Below are 24,115 nucleotides of genomic sequence, written 5' to 3' on the forward strand. Positions count from 1 at the left end.
GTCAAAGGGAGAGCACTCTCCAAGCCTCGTTCCGGTGCACACCTAGCAGCGCATGCGCTTCTCTGAGTTTTGGCAGGTGCAGTGACATCTCCATAGGACAGCATGGCTTATACGCTCAGATTCGGGACGCCAAAGGTAAATTAAGCGAAATCCTTTCATGATAAGAGTGATATGCCCGTGACGCTTTTCATCATGCTTTTGAAATTGTCATTTATGGCAAATATATTCGTGTATATTAAAATCTGCGCCGTAGTGATATGGTAACCGGCACCAGTGAGTTTTGAAGGTCAAGTGTGATAGTTTGGTGGATACAAATGTTTCACTTCGATGATTGCGTTAGTTTTCAACGTTAGAGATGAATATCATGTAAAGGACGACAGAAAATTTTATTCAAAATATGCTCCTAAACATAAAGATCGCACAGGACTGCCCATTGTCTTAACATGTTTCCTGATGTAATCAAATCATCTCAGCCATCTGTTTGTTTACGTTTCCAAAACCATCAAACCATTTTAAGCGTTTGTTTTGTTGTCAACTATATGGAGTGTCATGGCATATAAAATCAGCAGTTAGGTTGCAGATACCATAGAAACAACAGTTTTGCTTGCCTAACAATGTCAGATAAAATGAGATACTTCAGAGCACACTAGGTTCTTTGAATGTTTCCTTCGATGAGTAGGTGACTTATGCATTACAATTCAAAGATTGCTTTCTTGTATTAGGAACTAGGACATGCTATTTATTGTTGAATTCAGCTCCGTTGAAATGTAAATAATTGGTTACAGTTATTAATAGAAACCACCTTTGAATTTGGAGTATTGTAGAACATATTAGAATAATATAATGTAATTAGTTGTCATCTTCTCATCATTCAGGTTATGGGGAATATTAAAGTTGAACCATGGACTGGTGCTGGTGCTTGACGTTGTACTTGCTGAGCAGTTATTTTTATTATCTGGTATAAATGTCATCATGTTCTGTTATCAGTATGTTGCGCAATGAGTGTCGTCATAACTCTTCCTCCATGTCTAGATAGCACAATTAGCAGTAGAGTGGGTTATCATCAAGGTGACTGATGTAACTATGTTCTGTGCACTATATAAACATGCTAAAGCAACATTTCATCCAAAGGAAGCCAGGAACATTCACCTGACAGTACAGACTACATTGACAATTTGACTTTATATACGTTTTCAACAGTTTACTTCAACCTTGAGAACCAATATGGGATTTAGACATAATGGGATAAAAGTATGTATTATGTTTAACAATACCTTAATCATGTGAATGTTCATATATGTTTATGGTGATGGTTAGCCAATGATTTTTGTTAAACAATGCCTGCATGCATAATTTCGTGAAGGCCCTTGGTAAGTACTTGCCTAGCTCCTAAAAAATTTTAGTTAAAATTGTTGAGGCAGTTTTCAAAATTGGTCATTGTAAAAGTCTGCAGCCATGGCATTTGAGTCCAGGGCCCCTAAAATTACTAGTTTAGAACTCTGGAGATATTTCTATATTATGTGGGTTGATGTAGCTGAGTGGGTTAGACGTCTGACTTTGTGTCCTGGCGATTAGGTGCCTGACCCTGAGGGTGACACTCAACCCAACAAAAGTATGAGTACTAGAATCTGTACTTTACTGAGAAAGTGTAGTCCTAAATATGACGTGTTACATTTGACCACTCTCTAAATGGAATTGTGGATTCATAAAAATAAAGCTTACACCTTTAAAAACAGTTGAAAACCGTGTAATAATCTACACCAAAACGTAGCTTTGTGCAATAAACAAGAAGTTGTTATCCTTTATGATGTATGCTTTATTATTGCTTTTATCATGTTTCATTAATGTTATTTCTTTTTCAGGCATGGAACCTGTTATCCGTTGCTGGTCAGGCCAGGCTCATCCATGTCACCCCTGTAGCAAATTATGCTCAGAAGGTAGGATTTGATAAGAGGAACACATTACATACAAAATATCTTCAGTTTTATTGGTCCAGATGTAAATAGAGAACATCATGTACATATAACACTTACATGATCTTATAAGTAGTTATAACTTTAATCATGATAATGGCCTACATTAGAAATATTTTCTATTACAGATTAGGAATTGTTACTGTCCTTTGCTGCATAAGTTAGCCAAAGTATCAGCCTGTTAGTAGGTGTAGGTAAATCCCTGGTTAAATCTTCATTGTCGAAATGGTCTAGTGTTTACACTTGAACGTGTTGATATTCTCCAACAATATCACAACAGGTCATTTCACAATGGTCATAGCTAGTTACTATTCACATTTTCCACCACAATATTCTTAGTAACTGTATTTTGCAATACCTGTTAGACTTAGTCTTCCACATCCCATGCTTGTTGTAGGAGGAATGGTTGGTGGTCAAACTCTCTGTCTTGTTGATGCATGCCATCATATCCCAGTTGTGTAGATCTTTGTGTTGTCTTACATAAAGAAAATAAAGTGATTTTCCATCTCTGTTAATCATGATAATGGAGACATTAAGTATAATTTTGTCATTTTTGATTCAGGTGGCAATGAGCAGAGTGGAGCCAAACAACATGCTTGACTATGACAAGATGGACCATGCCTATGGCATCGTCAAAAGCAGGTCAGTCTCATGGTAGTCCAGTGAAGTTTTTACACATAGCAATCATGGATTTCCTTGGTCAGATACCAAGAGGAATGCTTAATCATCATGCTGATGTGTGATATGAATAAACAGGCTTTGCTTTGGCTATACATTTGAAAAATATGAATCCAAGATTTTTCAGTTGAAACAATTTATGATGTAAAATTATTGAAACAACCTGTTACGGTTAACCATGTTATTCATGTTGATAAATGATGAAAGTTGCACATTTTGTGAAGTGCATGAATTTCAACCGAAAGTTGTCTGTGTATAAGAAAATGTTTTGGGCAGAGGGAGTTTATTCTTAAATGCATGGTGTCAGTCTGCTAGGGCTTGAGCATTGTCATAAGTACACACAAATACTGTTGTGTCAAAGATGAAGGGAAGATGTGAACATATTTTGAGTAATCCGAGGGTTGACACAACCGCAAAATAATGTATAAATAAGGAATATGCAAGGACCAAGCTTTTACTTTGCAACCACATCCATCAAAGTTCAACACAACAAGAGTTTGACTATTTAAGTAGTTCTTCTCGGACTGCAGTTGATTACAGACAGGAAATAATTATTGTTGCATTTAACATCAATGTGTGACAAAATGTGCAGTTTCAATTGTCACATTTATCCTTGATTAGCCCATACTGACAGGTTCTCTCCAAATGGGGGTAATCTAATATCAGTGTTTTTCTCATGATATAGACTGAATCGACCTCTCACTCTTTCGGAGAAGATTCTCTACAGTCATCTTGATGACCCGAAAAACCAGGTGAGCAATTATTATGCTATCTCATGTCCGTAATAATGTTACTGTAATGTAAGATATTTGTATCATGACAAAGCCCTTTGTACAAGTGATGACTGAAGTACCTGGATGTTTGTTTTGCAGGGCATTGAGAGAGGTGAGAGTTACTTGAAGCTGCGACCTGACCGGGTGGCTATGCAGGATGCAACAGCTCAGGTTGGTACTTGTACATCATATACAGTGGAAGCCCCCTAAACCTGCATGCATTGGGACAGGCAAAAAATGCTGGTATAGAGGGCGTGCCGGTTTAGAGAACTTTTCCCTTTTCAACCTGAGAATGATCTTCTGTGTGCCGTAAAATACAACTAAAGAATGTGTTGATAGTCTTTATATTCTGTATTCATCAATAAAGATAACATAAAAAATATACGTATCCAACACAATGTAGGTGTTCAGTGCAGCTTCCAGTACATTTACATTATAATTCATAACTCTGAAGTTTCAAGTCCGAAACTGTTTGCCTGCCAATTTGTACTTAAGCTCAATATCTTTTGGAGAAGGCCAAGGAATTACGTCAAAATATTATATCAGCTGGATTTTCTGTTCAAGAGTTAATTCCAATCTAGCCAGCTTGACTGGTCTAGCCATCATGACACGGTGAGGGACTGACAAATTGTGACACAACAATTTATTTATAATAGAAATGACACTCATCAGTTATCAATTTACCTCACTTACTTATCCATACTTGTTTTATCAGGCAACATCAATGAGCTTAATGTTGATGGTAATCCACTGTGTTGTTAATACACGTTCAGCCAATTAACAGGAGAGCTGAGATACCGGATGCCGATTTAGAGAGCGTTAATTACTGTACAAACAGTCATTTGGGTGGCCTTTGTTGTACAGAAATACGGAATAGACTGACGCTGGATTAGAGAGCGTGTAAATGATAATAAATTAACTAGCTTCTGCCGGGACTAAATTCTAGTGCCGATATTGAGGGCATGCCGGATTGGAGGGCTGCCAGTTTAGAGGGCTTCCACTGTACATAGCGTATGCTGAGATTGTGTTTGATGTTCCTTCATCTTACAGTCCATTAGACACGGGTTAGATAACCTGATTTCAGTATTAAATCCTGGGAAGTCTCAAGCACCTGTATTTTTGAAAAGCCAATACTGAAATATGTTTGTGTTTTATAGTTTGATGGTTTAATTAAGCAGGCTGTGTAAATAGGGATGCATTAAGGTTTTGATCATGTCTCGCTTTGTTTTTGAAACCAGGTGGTGTTTGGACATCATAGGAATGTTACATCATGTGTATATCTTTTATTCCCCAGGGAATTTTTTTCGAAATATGATACATCATATTGACATTACTCAAGCACATCATTATGGTACCTGTTTCTGGAGACATATCCTAAGTTCTATTCAAGTAGTTATTTAAAGTGATTACAGGTCACAGTGACCTTGATATTTCCAATGAGTAGCACATTTCTGTTGTTACTTTGAATTCACCTTGAGACAACATTTTCCACCAGATAACCTTTGTAATGTACTTGAAATACTTGCTACTGACCTTGAAAATCAAATTCACCTTCAAGGTCATACACTAGAAAATGTATTACTTTCACATAACTTGAGTGTTCATTGTTGTAGCAAGACATTTGTTACACACCACCCTTAGTGTTGGGCTTATGATTGGTTAGGTCTTCAGCATCCATCAATTCTTAAGGTAGTTCTGCTTTTTTTGTGCACTGAAACAACCAAAATCTTCTTCATAGAGATCGTCCTTGGGGTACATATTATGCATTTTCCAAACTGAAAATGTCCTGTGACAGTTGTATCAATGTTTTTTTAATAAAAAGATTGTACAATAAATAAACTTTTTTATTTATTATACGGACCCCACCTACGGAGTTACCTCCCGTTGCGCATGCGCACCAACTGGGTAAGCTCCTAGGCCCGTATCATCATTCCTTCTGCTGTCACTGCCGTGAACAGACACGAATGTGCCGTGCAGAGCTGACTTTATCCGAGATAAAGAACATGTCTGAGACAACACCACCTGTATGTATGGTCTTTATTGCCTAATGAAAGGAACAGTAAAGCTTTGCAGTTGGTTGTTTCATATTGTGACTTTGTATTAATTATTTACGCTAACTTTCCCGTGGTTTACGCACACGTTGCTCTGCCATGGCGGGAAGTTTAGCGTGCCAAGTGGTCGTAATATTGCGTATTGAACCAACTATTTTTTCCCATGGTAGCCTTCACGTATTTTTCAATGTTTTCTACGTGTATATATGTTGCTGAGTACGCCGTTAGCTACATGCTTGCGTGTTTGCTTTCAGGCCTTTACCTCCTGTTCGGTCTGTGGACAAAGCATTCCACGGGCCGACAGGCATGACCAATGTGTGGCCTGCCTGGCCATGACGCCGAAGTGTGTACTATCTGTCTTGGGTTTTCCCCGTGCCCAAAGAGGAGGGCAGCTGACACTCTCTTTATAGAGAGATGCGAGAGGCGGAGGGGAACTTACCCAGGTCCCCGTCTAAGACCCAAAAGCGGTCTCGTAAGGGAAAAAATCCCACAGCCAATCCCCTCTCCCGCTACTACTGGTGGGTTTGACATGTCATTGGCGTGACTCAATTATTTCAGCAACATATGGACTCGGTGAAGTCCCTCGTCCATGAGTCTGTTGGAGGGCTCCGGCAGGAGTTCCTCGCTCACTCTGGACGGGGGGCGGAGAGTCAGGGGGTGGGATCGCCGGGCTCGGCTCGATCCCTCAGCCTTGAGGCGTCTGTAGACCCGTTGCCTCTGGCTTTGGGTCCGGACGCCTCGGCTGCCCCGGAGGGGGAGGTGCTCCCAGTTCCCCTCTCGGAGTTGGCGCAGGGACCGTTGAGTATTCCTGGGGTTCCGATCCCTGCGCCCTCCCGCCCCATGAGAGCGGAGGCACCAGTTCTGCCTGGTATGCCTCCAGCGTCTCGGGACCGGGGTCCGTGCACGCTTGCAGGCGCTGACGCGGGGCACTCTGTCTGCTCCTCCCTCTCTGTGGTTCCTAGTGCTAGGCAGCCCACCGGGTCGGGGTTAGGGTCCTCTTTCCGAGGAGACCCAGCCTCTGACTCGGGCTCGGGCGCCAAGTCGATGGATACTGGGGAGGTAGAGGAGCATGACCGTGCCTTCCGTTTCGCTTCAGCTCTGCGGGAGGTCCGGCAAAGGATTGCCGAGTACCTACCCCAGGCCGCGGTGCCTGTTAGCAGCTCGGACTCGGCTGAGTTCCGCTTGCCAGGCGAGGCGTTTGCCCCTAGGCAGCCTACGCAGACGCAGCTCCGCATTCTGCCCTCGTTAGTACAGGACGTGGTGGATCCCCTCTTGTCTGGTTCTCGTCTCCGATTTGACTTGCCGGAGCTTGTCAGGAGATACCAGCTTGGGGAGGATTCCCTGTTCGTGGTACCTATCGTGGACGAGTGTGTTTTTACTTCCGTCGCCCTGGGGGGAGGCTCGGCTTCCTCCGGAGCAGCTCCGGCTGCTCGGCAAGGGCGTGTTACTCCACCGTTTGCCCTCGCGGGCGCCCTCTGCAGCATGCCTACCGTACCTACGAGGAGGTTTACCGGAACGTCATGCAGCAGGTCAGGGTGGTGGTCCATGAGGCCTACCTCTCCTTGATACAGAGGTCGGCCCTGGAGGCGGAGGGGCATGCTGGTGACGTTTCGCCGCATGTCGGGCTGCTCCGTCAGCTATCGGAAGTACAGGCCCACCTCGCTCGCGACTCTTTGCGGTCTGCTGCGTCGACGGTGATGTGCGCAGTCATGGGGATGCGCAAGCTGTGGCTGTCGATGTCTCGGTACTCGGCAGCGACACAGCAGACCTTGCTGGCCCTCCCATTCCGTCTGGGAGCGACCCTCTTTCCAGGGGCACAGCAGGTCATTCGGGAGGCTGCCGCTGCAGCTACCTCCTTCAAGGACTCTAAAGCCTTGTTGGAGAACCCGCGGGTGTCTCGCCCCCGCTCTCCCGTTCCACCTTCCTCCGCCGGGGTGCAGCCTACACCCGAGTCTGCCGGCTGGCTTCGGCCGCTTGGTAGGGGTAGGTGGAGGAACCAAAAGGGTAGGGGCAAGGAGCAGTCCTCGTCGACTAGCTCCCAGCCTTTTCGCGGGCGCGGGAGCTCTGCCCCGACCTCCCGTTAACCCATCAGGCTGTCGCTCAAGCCGTGTGTCACGCCCAGTCAGCTCCGCTACTCGGGACAACGCACGCGCTCCTACCCCATATCACAGTGGGAGGCCGCCTCTCTCTATTCCTGCCGGAATGGGAGAAGGCTACCAACAATGCTTGGGTGCTGTCCACCGTCAGCATCGGCCATTTACCACTGTGGAGGCGAGGTCCGCCCGACTTCACCGGCATACGCCGCACTCCGGTGCCGTCATGTCAGGCAAGGGCGGACATATTGCGTGACGAAGTTCAGGCTCTGCTGGACAAGTCCGCAATCGAAGCGATTCCACCGAGAGGAACAGGCGGGATTTTACTCCACGTACTTCCTCGTCCCGAAGAAAGACGGCGGGTTCCGTCCCATTCTCAACCTCAAGGGGTTGAACCGCATGCTAGAAGTACCATCCTTCAAGATGGAGACACTGCGCTCGGTGATCTCATCTGTTCAGCCCGGCGATTGGCTCACGTCAATCGACCTAAAGGATGCGATTCGTATCTGCATGTGCCCATACATCCATCGTTCAAGCAGTACCTTCCGGTTCTCTTACGACGGGATGTATTACCAATTCAGGGTGCTCCCCTTCCGGCATATCGACTGCCCCAAGGGTGTTCACCAAGCTCATGTTAGTCCGGCTACCCTGGCCGCTTTCGCAAAGGAAGGCGTTGTTACCCTTACCTCGGCGACTGGTTGCTCGGAGCACTAACACAGCCAGCGAAGTCTAGATGCTACTCACACAGTGATAGACATTCTAATTCGACTGGGGTGGATCATCAACCTCAAGAAATCCGACCTGGTACCCACCCAGGACTTGGTTTTCTTGGGCGCGATTCCAAACACACAAGCATCTCGTTTCCTTGTCGCCCGACCGGATCACCAGAGTTCGGGAGATGGTATCTTCGTTCCTCTCCCAGCCCCAGGCACCAGCACGGACTTGGCTCCGTCTACTGGGCCATATGGCGGCGACGATCTCTGTAGTGTGGCGGGCGCGGTTGAGGATGCGCCCTATACAGCAAGCTTTGGCAAGGCTGTGGGCTCACACGGAGGACCTGGAGCGCAGTCTCACAGTCCCCGGGTGGTTGACACCTCACCTTCAGTGGTGGACCAATGTCGGGAATCTCACCAGGGGGATCCCCTTGGAAATCCCGACGCCAGCTCTCACAGTTCAGACCGATGCGTCCCTCACGGGCTGGGGGGGTGTTCTGGGCAGTCTGTCGGTGTCCGGACTCTGGTCCGAAGCCGAAGCCCACCTTCACATCAACGTGTTGGAACTGAGAGCTGTGCGGTTGGTTTTCGAGCGCTTCAGAGAGCATGTCCGTGGCCAGGTAGTCCGTCTTCAGTTGGACAACCAGACGGCCATGTCGTACATCCTGAAGCAGGGCGGCACGGTGTCCCCAGCGCTCCTCCAGGAGGCGTGGGACTTTCTCCTCTGGTGCGACCAGTGCGATTGTCAGGTACTCCCTGTTTATCTCCGGGGCTGGAGAAGCGTCGCGAGCAGACGCGGCTCTCGCCGGATCCTGGCCCCGCTGCAGTGGATGCTCGACAGGCAGATTTTCAGAGTAATCTCCCAGTTATGCGGGTCGTTCCAGGTGGATCTGTTTGCGTCGGTGGGGACGAATCAGACACCGTGTTCTGCTCGAATACGGACCCCAGGGCGTTGGCTGCCGGCGCCTTCCTGCTGGATTGGAGGGGCAAAGTGCTCTGGGGCGTTCCGCCGTTACCACTCATTCCCCGTGTCCTTTCACAGCTGTCCACCCAGCCAGCTCGGCTGCTTGTGCTACTGGCACCGCTTTGGCCGTCACAGAGCTGGTTTCCGGTAATTCTCAGGTTTCTGGCTCAGCCTCCTGTTCTATTACCTTTACGACCCGGACATTCTCACTCAGAGCGGAACGCAGCCCACCCAAATCCATGGATTCAGTGGGTGGCTTGGCCTCTGTCAGGTCTAGCCTCGAGGCACGCTGAATTCCTGCAGCAGTTGCAGACACAATTCTGGCTTCGAGGCGGGGATTCGACAAGCGTTCAGTATGAGGATAGGTGGTCCCGCTATGCGCGGCGCTGGTGTTCAGATAGGGGATTGCAGATCCCTTTTCTGCGGATTTAGTCCAGTATTGGAGTTTCTGCAAGCTCGTTTGGAAGAAGGCCTGGCAGCTTCGACCATTCGTGGCTACTCCACCGCTATTTCCACTTTTCACACCCCTGTCGATGGTGCTCTTCTGGGGCAGCACCCTCTCGTACAGCGCTTTCTCGCTGGCGTGGAGCGGGTCCGACCTGCTCTCAGGCGAACCAGTCCACCTTGGGATTTGTCAATTGTGCTAGATTGGCTGTCCAGTCCAACTTTCTCACACCTATCGGCTATTTCCATTCAGTTGTTAACTTGGAAGGCTGTTTTTCTGGTGGCGGTAACATCTGGACGTAGGGTCGGCGATTTACATGCTATGTCATCCGACCCGGCGCTGACTGTGTTTCACACTGATCGTGTCAGCATTCGCCTCCCGGATACTTACCGCCCAAAGGTCGATCACGCTTTCCATGTGACAGCTCCTAATGAACTTCCCACTCTTACCCAGCCTTCCACATCGGGGACCTCTCCTACGAGCACTCACCCGTTGGATGTCCGCCAAGGCGCTCAAAGTCTATATCAAGCGAGCGCGGGAATCCGTACGGGTACCCAGCTGTTCTGTTGTTACAGTGGCGGGAAGGCTGGTGTGCCAGCGAGCAAGCAGACTTTGTCTCGCTGGCTCGTTTCGTGTATTTGTGCCGCTTATCAGGCTGAGGGCCAGCCTCCCCCTGAGGGGTTGAAGGCTCACTCGGTCAGGGCAGTAGCCGCATCAAAAGCTTTTGCATCGGCACTCCCCATTGAAGAGATCTGCTCTGCCGCTATTTGGAGCCGGCCAAGCACGTTTATACGGCACTATCAGCTCGATACACATTCCCGTAATCGTGCGAGCTTTGGCCGTTCTGTTCTCTCCAGTGGACAGTGTCCTGCCACCCTGACCAAGTGAGTCTTGGTTTATTGGTTTGTTTATTGACGCTGCTGTACAATAATGTGTATTATTGACCTATCCGCTACTAGGAGCTAACTACCCCCTTTCGATTCTCTCAGGAGTTATTAAGTCGATTGTGAGCGGTTTTGACATTCCCCCCTACGGTGCTCACTAATCGACACGTGGTGGGTGGGGTTTTGTTGACATTCGTACCTTGTGCGATTGCCTATGCTAAACGTATGGAGGTCGTTTTTGTGCACAATTCCTCCCTGTCAGTTCCCCTCCCATAATGCCTCTCGCGGAAGTGCAACTGGGACAAGTGACAGGTGAGTGTTATGGCGTCTGTTCAATTTTTTTCCATGATACGTGTGTGCTTGGACAGAATTCCCTCCTCCCTGGCTTCCGGTCTTTGGGAGTCTGTGTTTATGCATAATTTGTACCCCAAGGACGATCTCTATGAAGAAGAATTAACCAAACCTGAAGAGGTTTTCAATTCTTCGAAGAGAGTCAGCCTTGGGGTAGGGCCTCCCGCCTCCCCCTAATTCTGTTCACTGATATATTCAGCAGAAGGAATGATGATCACGGGCCTAGGAGCTTACTTCCAGTTGGTGCGCAGCATGAGCGGGAGGTAACTCCTCAGTAGGTGGGGGGCGATATAATAAATAAAAAAGTTTATTTATTGTACAATCTTTTTATTCAAAAAACATTGATACAACTGTCACAGGACATTTTCAGTTTGGAAAATGCATAATATGTACCCCAAGGACGACTCTCTTCGAAGAATTGAAAACCTCTTCAGGTTTGGTTAAGTTTGTGAGATCTAAGCATGTTTTAAATAAGGCATATGATTGGCTGAAATTGAAGGTCAGTGTCATGAAACTGAAGGTGCCTATAACTCTGATATTGAGGGGGCTAAGTGCTTGGGACTCCCTATTTCAAAGTTTTCTTGCATTAGACATCTATTTTCCTGTAATGACTTGTATTAGGGATATGTTTGCCCAAAATGAAAAAGTTTCTTTTAGGGTAGAGATACAGTACTGAGAGACAGAACATTTGACAGCAATGCTGATCTAGATGAATGTTTGATAGATATAGATGAGGTCAGCTGTCACTGTGTTTTGTGATATTTTTCTGGTTTGAATAGGCATTCACCTCTTGAAAAATTGTGGTTATCATAGTTATGGGGCTTCTTCTGGTTTTGTATATAATGTTAAGACATTTCTAGATTATGAGAATCACCAAACCCTGCGAATCTGTTCTAATAGTGATGTCTGACAGTGATTAAAGGCTTAGCCATAGAACTGTGATTTTCAAAAGTTTCTGTCTCTAAAATGGGAAGTTGTTTTGGCTGATGAAAGATATGGTTGACTAGGTAAAGAAACATGAGACCAAACAAGATGTTCCTTTTTATCCCCCCGGCATGTAATGCGGGGGGATATAGTCGTCGCCTCGTCCGTCCGTCTGTAATCATTTTGTTTCCGGAGCATAACTCCAAGACCGTTCTGGTTTTTTCAACAAAAATTGGTTAATATATCAAACAGAACCTAAGGTTGTGCCTTTTGCTATTTACAGATTTTTGTAATTTTTGTTTTTCGGTTTCCATGGAAATGTTTTGGACTTAGTCTTAAAGGGAGGGGTGGGCTTCGTTTCCAGAGCACAACTTGAAAACTGTTCAATATCTTTCAACAGAATTTGGCAGATATATGAGACAGATCTTGAAGTAGTGCCTTTTGCTATTTACAGATTTTTGTCGTTTTTATTTTTCTTGGTTTCCATGGAAACGATTTGGACTTAGTCTCAAAAGGGAGGGGTGGTTTTGTTTCCGGAGCACAACTCGAAAACTTCTATATATCTTTCAGCAAAACTTGGCAGATTTATGAGGCAGATCTTGAAGTGGTCTTTTGCTCTTTACAGATTTGTGGCATTTGTATTTTTCTTGGTTTCCATGGAAACAATTCAGACTTAGTCTCAAAAGGGAGGGGTAGGTTTTGTTTCCGGAGCACAACTCGAAAACTTCTTAATATCTTTCAGTAAAACTTGGCAGATATGTGAGGCAGATCTTGAAGTGGTGTCTTTTGCTATTTGCATATTTTTGTCATTTATGTTTTCATGATTTCCATGGAAACGATTTCCACTTAGTCTAAAATCAAGCTGGACTTGAGGTAACTGTCAGATGATTTGTTCTTTCAAAGATGTGGGGGCCGGGGGGATATGTCATCTTCTGATGACTCTTGTTTCTAAAACTAGTAAATTCAGAAAATGACATTGTCATATACAGTACATCTTTACCAGTGGGAAGATGTTTTCTCTCTGGTAAATGATTTTTGTGCACTAGTTAAATGTATTTCTAATGCTGAGGAGTACTTCTGCAGATGGCCTTGCTGCAGTTCATCTCCAGTGGTCTGCCCAAGGTTGCAGTTCCATCCACAGTGCACTGTGACCACTTGATTGAGGCTCAAGTAGGAGGAGACAAGGATCTGGCCAGAGCCAAGGTTTGTCTATGTGTATTAGTATAGAAATATACTACTAAAATAAGGTTAATACTCATTCATCCTTTGAACATGCACGGTGTTAAGATCACATATTTACAGGATGTACTGAGGATGAATGAATATGAATGAGTCTTCACTGTAAACTTGGTTACAAATGAAAGGTATAGAGCCTTTTGATATAGGAGATATGACACATGAAATACAACATGATGAAGTGTCAGTGATCATAGGACCACCCTTAATATTTCTGTAATATGTATACTGTATGATTGAATATTACGCTGTGGTCATGTCCTCTGTAGCCCTGTCTCTACCTGTGTAGGGTTTCCTGGAGCAGGCTGAGGCTGACCTAGATAGACCAGCAGCTAACAGGTGTGAGGCTAGCTCTAGGATGCTGCTTCATGTATAGTGCTGCTTACAGTTACACAGCAGAACCTTCTGATAACATTTCTTACAATATCACTGAATGGTCATGTCCTCTGTAGCCCTGTCACTACCCGTGTAGTGTTTCCTGGAGCAGGCTGAGGCAGACCTAGATAGACCAGCAGCTAACAGGTGTGAGGCTAGCTCTAGGATGCTGCTTCATGTATAATGCTGCTTACAGTTACTACACAGAAGAACCTTCTGATAACATTTCTTACAATATCACTGAATGGTCATGTCCTCTGTAGCCCTGTCACTACCTGTGTAGTGTTTCCTGGAGCAGGCTGAGGCTGACCTAGATAGACCAGCAGCTAACAGGTGTGAGGCTAGCTCTAGGATGCTGCTTCATGTATAATGCTGCTTACAGTTACTCGTAGGAACCAAACATTACATGCTGGAATAATCAGTATTGTGTCACAATGTTTCATTACACTGGCAAATGATGATGGCCACAGTGTTCACGAATGGTGTTTCAAAGTAACAGGACATTGGGTCCTGTAAGTTTCAGATGTCTGTCTGACCAACTGAAAATTTACAGGACCCATAGAATAAAAAAATTGAACACACATTTCAGATTTAACATTTCTTTATGTTTAATTGGCATTGAAATTGTTAACAAACATAAAATTTATAAACAGCAAACAAGTGTGACGTGTCACATATAACAACTTCAGTTAGGCATTGTGAAATATACAGTCGGACACAGGGGCCGGCGGGTTGTAGGCTTCCGTCAGACCGTCGGCAAATCTGACGGATTTGTCTGAGGGTTTGGCGCTATTCGTGAACACTGGTACAATAATTTTCTACATCACTTAAATCTGCATACTGTTGACAAATCCAGAATGGTTATCAAGACAAATATGTGATGATAAAGCTTAAATGGCAGATTCTGGCACAACGTGTTGCAACTTTGCTCAGCAGGTTGTGTTGCCTTTAACCACTTGCAGTCAGTGTTCAGTTGAATGTACAGTTGAACACCAAGTATGGAGCACATGGCCCCATTATCAATTGTGCTCAAGCATGATTTTGTCCATGATTTATGGGAATGATATTGAGACAGCTATTTCTATTTCAGGATATCAACAAGGAGGTGTACGAGTTTCTGGCTTCAGCAAGTGCCAAATATGGCGTGGGATTCTGGAAGCCAGGCAGTGGCATCATTCACCAGGTGGGCCTGGACAGCAACTTTTGGGCTGTTCGTTAAACTGCTGTAATTATCCCCCGCAATGCATTTTGCGGGGGGTATTAAAATACACTCCGTCCGTGCACATTTGTCTTTTCCGGAGCGGAACTCCTAAACCGTTCAGTGTTTCTTCACCAAACTTGGCACATAAATAGATCTTGTGGTCTACTGGTGCCTTTTGGTAGTTTTGGATTTCTGGATAAAATATTTTTTTGCGTTTCCATGGCAACAAGTTTCACTTTGACTGAAATTGGTGGTAGTACAATTTTTCTGGAGCAAAACTTAAAAACTGTTCACTGTTTCATCACTAAATTTTATACATAGGTAGGTCTAGTGGTGAACTGCTGCCTTTTGCTAGTTTTGGATTTCTGAATAAAATGGAGAGTATTTTGCCATTGCGGGGAATATTGATGACTTTGTCTTCTTGTTACATTATGTTTTGGAAAAAAATGTTTCAAATGGTTTATGTATTTTGTCCCCCGCTACAACGCAGAACGGGGTACTTTGTATTCAGCTGTGTACGTGTGTCCCGATTCTTGTTAATGTGATATCTCATGAACTGTTGTACCCGATGTCTTCAAATTTGGTGACAACCTATATTGGGAATTACGTAGGCACCAGTCGATTTGGGTGACCTTGACTTTATCTTCAAGGTCACATGACACTTTGACCACTTTTTATCCACCCGGCATGTAATGTGGTGGGATATAGCCGACGCCTCATCTGTCCGTCCGTCTGTCCGTAATCATTTTGTTTCCGGAGCATAACTCAAAAAACGTTCAATATTTTTCAATAAAAATTGCTAGATATATCAAACAGAACCTAAGGTGGTGCCTTTTGCTATTTACAGATTTTTGTCATTTTTATTTTTCTCGGTTTCCATGGTTTTGACTTAGTCTTAAAGGGAGGGGTGGGCTTCGTTTCCGGAGCACAACTCGAAAACTTCTTAATATCTTTCAGCAAAACTTAGCTGATATATGAGGCAGATCCCTAAGTGGTGCCTTTTGCTATTTGCATATTTTTGGCATTTATATTTTCCCCGGTTTCCATGGAAACGATTCAAACTTAATCTCAAAAGGGAGGGGTGGGCTTCGTTTCCGGAGGACAACTAGAAAACTGTTTTATATCTTTCAACAAAACTTGGCAGATATATGAGAAACTTAATCTCAAAAGGGAGGGGTGGGCTTCGTTTCCGGAGGACAACTAGAAAACTGTTTTATATCTTTCAACAAAACTTGGCAGATATATGAGACAGATCTTGAAGTGGTGCCTTTTGCTATTTACAGATTTTTGGCATTTTTATTTTTCATGATTTCCATGGAAACGATTTGGACTTAGTCTTAAAAAAAAATCAAACTGGACTTTAAGTAACTGTCAGATGATTTGTTCTTTCAAATATGTGTGGGCCGGGGGGATATGTCATCTTCTGATGACTCTTGTTAAACTTATGAAAACGTGATATCTCTTAAAATGTTGCACCCAATGTCTTCAATAATGTCGACAGCCTGCATTAGGTGTTATGCAGACACCAGTCATTTCAGGGTGACCTTGACCTTATTTTCAAGGAAACATGACACTTTTCAAAATCTTGTTAACGTGATAACTACATCACACAAAAGATAATCTTCTATGTGACCAAAAAATAAAACAAATAAATATGTTATATTTAATTCTTTTAGCGGCAGGGGACATTGTCATGTTAGTGGCAAACACTTGTTGTAGTTGATGTTAGTGATGTGTAGCAAAGATGTTATATCACGAGTGTCCCTTTGTGTTTTCAGATTGTGCTGGAGAACTACGCCTTCCCTGGTGTTTTGCTCATTGGAACAGACAGTCACACTCCCAATGGAGGTAAGATTTAATTATGTGTTGACTGTTTTAAGAAGAATTGGAATATATGATGCTAGTAGTTGACACAATCATATGAAATTTATAATCACAGTATAATTTATAATTCCACAAGATAAGGGTTAGTGAAAGAAGGCAGCCAATTTCCATTCTTAGGACTCTTACTGTAAGGAATTTTAGAAAAATATAGTCGCCTAGAGGGAATATTCACCTTTGACAATATCACTGAATGGTCATGTCCTCTGTAGCCTTGTCACTACCTGTGTAGTGTTTCCTGGAGCAGGCTGAGGCTGACCTAGATAGACCAGCAGCTAACAGGTGTGAGGCTAGCTCTAGGATGCTGCTTCATGTATAATGCTGCTTACAGATACACAGAAGAACCTTCTGATAACATTTCTTACAATATCACTGAATGGTCATGTCGTCTGTAGCCTTGTCACTACCTGTGTAGTGTTTCCTGGAGCAGGCAGAGGCTGACCTAGATAGACCAGCAGCTAACAGGTGTGAGGCTAGCTCTAGGATGCTGCTTCATGTATAATGCTGCTTACAGTTACACAGAAGAACCTTCTGATAACATTTCTTACTTGATGCTTGTAATACTGTCAAGTTTCAATGATGCGATGTGAATGTACACCACACTGATCTGCAATCTGTGTTTAGCTAAGGTAAAATATAAGTAAGCTCAAGACATCATTGTACTGAGGATCCCTAGTTCTGTACGTCTACCCATTTTGTATATTTGTACTTTAATTACCTCATGTGTGTTGGCACCTATTTCTTCTGGGGTGTACTCAGGTTGTACTAATTGATGTAGTGTTACATGGACAGATATTTTGAAGGCATGTCATCTGTGATACAGGTGGTCTTGGTGGTCTCTGTATTGGTGTCGGTGGAGCTGATGCTGTTGATGTCATGGCTGACATTCCATGGGAACTCAAATGTCCAAAGGTGGGTACCTACTTGTTTCACTTTCATGTTTTGGTACGGTCTTTCACAAATATATTTTTGATGTGCAGTGTTAGAGACTTAAAAACATTCGCTGATCTGTTGTCAGGTGATTGGTGTGAAGCTGACAGGTGAACTGAGTGGGTGGACGTCGCCTAAAGATGTCATTCTGAAGGTGGCTGGCATCCTCACTGTGAAGGGAGGCACTGGGGCTATTGTGGAATACTATGGCCCTGGTGTGGATTCCATCTCATGCACTGGTAGGTAGCTCAGCTGGGAACACTCACTATGAGGGTTCACTGTGAGGACTCAATGTGGGTCATGTATCTAAACCCGTGAAGTAGTTGATATGAAGCATCTGTCTGAATGCATTTCAGGTAGTTTGAATATTAATTCTCTGATGTTGTTACATTTGTCATGGTAGGAATTGTGTTTGAATACTGCAGAATAGCTTGAGTAGTTGTTTGGTAATTGTTTTAAAGGTATGGGCACTATCTGCAACATGGGTGCTGAGATCGGAGCCACAACGTCGGTGTTCCCCTACAACTACAGGATGCAGGACTACCTGAATTCCACAAACAGATCAGGTAGGTCTTTCAAAGTGACCCATCACACCTGTTGAATGGTAGCCCAACTAGTTTAAATAATTGTATGGATGTCTGCATGTTTCCCTGAATGTCAAGAGGGGAGATCACCAGGCCTGACCACCTCTGAGGTTTGACTTAGTAGGTTGTCTTTGATCATACCTGGACATGACATTGATGACCATTGATCGATGTTGTCAGGCTACCATGATCTCATTCACCAACATTAGTCTCTGGTCAGTCTAGTAAGCTCAGAAATATCAAGTCCATATTATAAAACTAAAATGCAAACTGTTTGCAGAGGCCGATGAAAGTTCATAGGACTACTAATGTTGTTGACTATACCTTGATGCTATCCATTCTGTCACTTTGTCTGTTTTGTAAAGCATCTGTTAGTAGTGATGAAGCCTATTGTTCTGTTGTGTCCAGATATTGCTGACCTTGCCAACAAGTACAAGCACCTGCTGTCAGCTGACCCTGATGCCAAGTATGACCAGATCATCGAGATCAACCTCAGTGAGGTTAGTGTACTGCCCATGATTGCTGCAGCCATTCCTGTCTGCTCTGTTGTACAAGATACCCTTGTCCTATTTCAGTCTGCTAGAATGAGAATAGATGTGTAGTCATTATTTGGCCATTGTGTTAGTCACAACCTGTTTCAAGAACCTTCTATTCTGTTTAATGAACCTTTCTATTCTGTTTAAGTGAGGTCAATACCTGTTTTAATGACCCAAAATAGAAAACAATGATGACCTCAGGTTGTGCACTGACTCAGAGTCAATATGTATTTCTGTCAAATGACTATATCACTCCACTCCTTGTCAATGAATATGTTGGAAATCTTTGCATTATGTTACAGGTGTTACAAACATATTTCACTGAGAAATCAATGTTGTGTTACAGCTAGAGCCCCATGTGAATGGGCCTTTCACCCCAGATCTTGCCCACCCTATCTCCAAGCTTGGCAAAATAGCTAAGGAAAGTGGCTGGCCAGCTGAAATCAAAGTTGGTGAGTGTTGACAATTGCTTGTCTCATGTAAAGCATTATGAGATCTCTAGAGCAGTGATCAAGGTTGTTGGGATCAGCCTGACCCTTTGTTCCTACCAGTGATTGTAGCATCTCGTCACCTCCTGTTGAAGGGATGTAATGTTAATGCCTTATGTTTCAGGCCTGATTGGAAGCTGCACCAACAGCAGTTACGAGGATATGAGCAGGTCAGCCAGCATTGCCCGTCAGGCTATCAAAAATGGGTTGAAAGCAAAGAGCCAGTTCACGATCACACCAGGCTCGGAGCAGATTAGAGCCACCATTGAAAGAGATGGGCAGGTATGTCAGTAGGAAGATTCATATACACATTCCAGTCTATACAGGTTAAATTGATGTCAAGCTTATACAAATAGCTCACATTTCAAACTTACTCTGTGTGATGTCCCGAGCAGGCTATGTCCTCCGTACAGATAAGTAATAAACTGGGGGATAGAAATTGCTAATGATATGTCACCTGTTTGAGTGTTAAGATATCCCTATGGAGTGGATGTACTAATAATGTCAACCTATAGTGTGTCTGGTCAAAGTATTTACAGCCTGCAGCATGGCATCTCAGGGGGCTAGCACTATTAAAGTAACATATATCTCCAGACATCTACAAGCAGACACATGTCCATGTGAATTGGTGTTGCTGTATAAATGCAGTATGTAATGCCCATTTTACTTCTGCATTAATGTTGATACAGTCGAAATACTTAAAGGCTGACTAAACTGATATAGAATATGTACCGAAGTTTATCACAAGTTATTATTACAATGAATAGGCACAAGACTTGGCTGGGCTTGGTGGGGTTGTGTTGGCCAATGCTTGTGGTCCATGCATTGGCCAGTGGGATCGTAAAGATGTCAAGAAGGGAGAGAAAAACACCATCGTCACATCCTACAACCGCAACTTCACTGGACGAAATGATGCCAACCCAGCCACTCATGCCTTTGTGACGTCCCCTGAGCTGGTAACAGCTTTAGCCATTGCTGGTGACCTCGGCTTCAACCCTCTTACAGATGAGCTCACTGGAGCTGATGGTGAGTTGTGCTGCTGTCTAGTTGCTTAACACTTAAAGGCTACACTGGTCACACCTACTTAGAGCAAATGGCAGGTTCTGTTTAAATGGATAGCCTAGTGGTTATGTGCCATATAGCTCAAACTTCGTTCTGCTATCACTATGTTGGCAACAATGCATGATTTGAGTAATACATGTAATTCATAGTTTTGATCTGTATTTTTTGACAATATTATTTAATTTGCTTGTTAGACATCTCAAACCTTCAGTTACTTTTGAAATGATTGTAGGTTAGGAAAAGGAGTGAGTGCTGCCTGTAGCAATATTCCAGCTATATCATGGCAGGGCCCAAAATTACTGGACTTCAGACATTGTTCCCATGTAGGAATTGAACCTGGATTTTCAGTGTAATGAGCAAATGCATGAACCACAAGGTAACCCCACTGCCACATAAAGTGTAAATCAGTAACAGGTTTTTCATTAAACATATTCTTATGTGAACATTTCTCGTGATTTTTCAGGTAAGAAGTTCAAGCTTGAGAGTCCCTATGGTGATGAATTGCCCGCCAAGGGGTTTGATCCTGGACAGGACACGTACCAGGCACCCCCTGATGATGGGTTCAAACTCAAGGTGAATGTGTCACCTGACAGCCAACGTTTACAATTGCTGGCTGGTTTTGACAAGTGGGACGGCAAGGACATCCTAGACATGCCTGTTCTCATCAAGGTGAACAACTTCGAAATACTTAATTCGCTGTGGTATGAGCTTTTATGGTTGGTCAATTCAAACAAACTGATGATCTTTTCACAGTTTGCTTTCCTGTCACCAGAGATGCATGATCAGATTCATCACATTGTTGCACTTGTTTTTTCGAGCCCAATATGAGTAGTCACTTCATGTCTAAAATGTTACAGTTCTAACTGAAAATATTCATCTCTGTCTGCCATTTGTTAATGAGATTTGTTCCATGTTTAGGCGAAGGGCAAATGCACCACAGACCATATCAGTGCTGCCGGACAATGGCTCAAGTACCGTGGCCACCTCGACAACATCTCAAACAATTTGCTCATTGGGTAGGTTTATAGTCAATAAATTTCCTTTCTGTTTGTTCCCTAATCTCTGTGTGCATGCGTGTATCTGTTGCTCAGTCATCTGACATGTCTAAGGTGCCACAATTTGCTGTACAGAGTTGTTGCCTAGGGGATGCAAGAAACCCTTAACCACCTTGACATGAGGCAATACAGTTAGAATACTATACTCCCCCCTAAATGTTCTGTTACAGGCATAATAATTGAAAATAATTACTGATACAGTTGCACTGAAACAGAACAACAGAATGTGTGAATCAATGTGTTGGTACAAGAATATGCTACAAAGCGCCTAAAAAGGAGCTGCCAGACTCTGGCATTATTTTGAAAAGGCAAAAACTGTTTAAAAAACCATCTGCATGTGCAAATTGCAGACAGTAAAACAAGCATGCTGTGACTTCAGTAGGTAGGGTTTAAAAAGCAAATGTCAGCAAAACACTTACAGTGATCATTGTCATTTGCTCTGTATATTCATTTGATATTTATTCATGTTTCAGAGCTGTCAACTCAGAGAATGGTGAAATAAACAAAGTACGGAATCAGTTGAGTGGAGAATTTGGTTCTGTGCCAGAAACAGCTCGATATTACAAGGTATAGTCTGCTTAGGTGTTCAATATATTTTTGTAAAGGTATTCAGAAGTAATCAAGGAGATACTGTCCATCATCCTTAAAGATTTTCTATTCATGAGGGGCTGTGGGGTAAGTGGTTAAGCGTTTCTCGTCATCCGGGAGATTCCCCACATGGGTACAATTTGTGAAGCCTATTTCTGGTGTCCCCCGCCGTGATATTGCTGGAATATTGCTAAAAACGGCGTAAAACCATACTCAGTCAGTCAGTCAGTTCTATTCATGATACATGAAAGTTTCTTTAAACCCAAGTACTTGATTGTGTACATGATTGCAGGCTAAGAAGGTACCGTGGGTCGTAGTGGGAGATGAGAACTATGGTGAGGGCAGCAGCCGAGAACATGCAGCTCTGGAACCCAGACATTTGGGTGGGAGAGCAATCATTGTGAAGAGCTTCGCCAGGATTCATGGTATGTCATGTGCTTGAGGTTGATAAGCCCACCAGTGAATTCAGATATTTCTTTAAAACCCCAGATTATCCTGTGCAGTATGGTCTAATATTGGCATGCTACTTTTCTTGAACAGATGATGTAATATGTAAATTTTATGGTTGCTACGGTTTAACGTTATCCAAACTATCTTTATCAGTAGTTATGGCTTACGAAGTATTTGTATTTTGTTTTGCCTAGATCTTTAGTGTGTGATAATGCACTGGTTAATAACACAAATACTCTTTCCAAACATCAGATAACCCTGATCAGTGTCACACAGAAGCTCACATTTCATACCTTACTAATGAAAGTCAAATCACAGAGGAACCACTTACCCGTGAAATGTATTGATATTTTCTGTGGAAACAATCGCTATGAACAGTATTCTATCTGCTGTTCTGCTGATCTCAGTATAGACAGGGTATACAAATTAGTATTGACTTGGTGCAGATGTGTTCCATTAATGGCATATTGTATATGGTAGTGATGGTATGGGCCTGGAAATGGACTTGTTTTAGTGGTACATTATACAATGTTTACTCTCTGCAATGAGTCCTGATTGTCATTCCACTGTTTCACTTACAGAGACCAACCTGAAGAAACAGGGCATGTTGCCGCTCACATTCACCAACCCAAGTGATTATGATAAAATCAAGCCAGATAGCAGAATCTCTCTCCTTGGATTACAGAACCTTACACCTGGACAGGTAAGTTTCTAGGCAATAATTTCTCAGGTCCCCATGTTTTTTAAGCCTTGGTGATTGGACTCAACCCCAAAACATCTAGAATTTGTACTATACTAAGTGTAATTCCAAATATAACATTTGGATAAATTTGCCCTGCACTCTAGTCATTGCAACTGTTCGGTGTTCTAAAATGCCGGTTAGACTTACACTGAGTGTATGTAAAAAAGATGAATTACTAAAAGATTCTTTACTAAATAATTCTTTAAGAAATGCAAATGTTTGTTTAAATAAAGCTTAGACCTTTAACTCTTTGTAAACATTTTATAATAATTGGCAAAATACCCACAAAAATAAATGTTTGGGGAAAGATAATCAATTCCATTATGTATGACTCCATTATGTATTGTGTTAAGTTGATTAAACATTTGCAGTGTTTCTGTACAGTGTATGCCCAATTTAAGTACAAAAACTGGTCATATCCTATTCTGCTTGTAAAATATCCTGATGCTTTCCCTTCCAGAATGTAGCATGTGAAATCAAGCACAAAGATGGATCTGCTGACAAGATTGAACTGGCACACACAATGAACGATGGCCAGATTCAGTGGTTCCGTGCAGGAAGTGCTCTCAACAGAATGGCAGAGATGAAGTGATTCTCCAGTTCTGGGAATATCTGTGAATGAGTGATCCGTAGATCCTCTCTAGACAATTCAGGAATAACTGTGAATGTGTGATAGGAAGGCAGGGACGTTGTCTCACACTGACCTTCTGGCTGCAAGTACTCACGTCATAATATACAGATGTGATTTAACCTCAGACATTTTTTTGTCATTAGACCTCAGTTAAAGAGTGTGATTGTTATGTAGAAATCAAATTACTGGACCGCAGAATTGTTTGTACTTTTGTTGATGACTTAACCAGACAGATGTAGCAACACACTTTGTATGTAAATATTGCCAGATGAATAAATATATTTCAATTGTTAATTGCTCTTGATAAGTATGAAGGCATGATACCTGTTTGCTCACCTTTACACAGGTGGGACCTTGTTTGCTGCATTAAAACCTGAATATACACACTCCTTGAATTGTTTACCCACCAGTCCGAGTCTAGTAATATTCTGTTTTTGGTCCAGTAAGCTTAGCTAATAAAAGTAAATAAAACACTAAAATCTACTGAAAATGATGCTACATCCTATC

The 24,115-nt window shown here is 43.4% G+C and overlaps 1 protein-coding gene across 1 annotated transcript; it reads left to right on the top strand.

Moving 5' to 3' along the window:
* The first annotated feature begins 6 nt into the window (after window positions 1-6).
* Window positions 7-23,902, top strand: LOC124281067 (aconitate hydratase, mitochondrial-like). Its single transcript, XM_046717076.1, has 21 exons — window positions 7-135; window positions 1,863-1,937; window positions 2,536-2,615; window positions 3,337-3,403; window positions 3,524-3,595; window positions 12,933-13,052; window positions 14,551-14,643; window positions 16,440-16,509; window positions 17,366-17,454; window positions 17,561-17,711; window positions 17,934-18,038; window positions 18,465-18,556; window positions 18,939-19,044; window positions 19,205-19,362; window positions 19,848-20,106; window positions 20,606-20,811; window positions 21,061-21,158; window positions 21,671-21,764; window positions 22,078-22,210; window positions 22,817-22,938; window positions 23,438-23,902. Exons 1-21 carry the CDS (start codon window positions 103-105, stop codon window positions 23,567-23,569), a joined length of 2,355 nt encoding a protein of 784 aa, XP_046573032.1. The 5' UTR covers window positions 7-102; the 3' UTR covers window positions 23,570-23,902.
* Window positions 23,903-24,115: the final 213 nt, after the last annotated feature.

Source organism: Haliotis rubra, unplaced genomic scaffold (genome assembly GCF_003918875.1).
Source record: "Haliotis rubra isolate DU_JTF1 unplaced genomic scaffold, ASM391887v1 Scf279, whole genome shotgun sequence".
Taxonomy (NCBI): Eukaryota; Metazoa; Mollusca; class Gastropoda; order Lepetellida; family Haliotidae; genus Haliotis; species Haliotis rubra.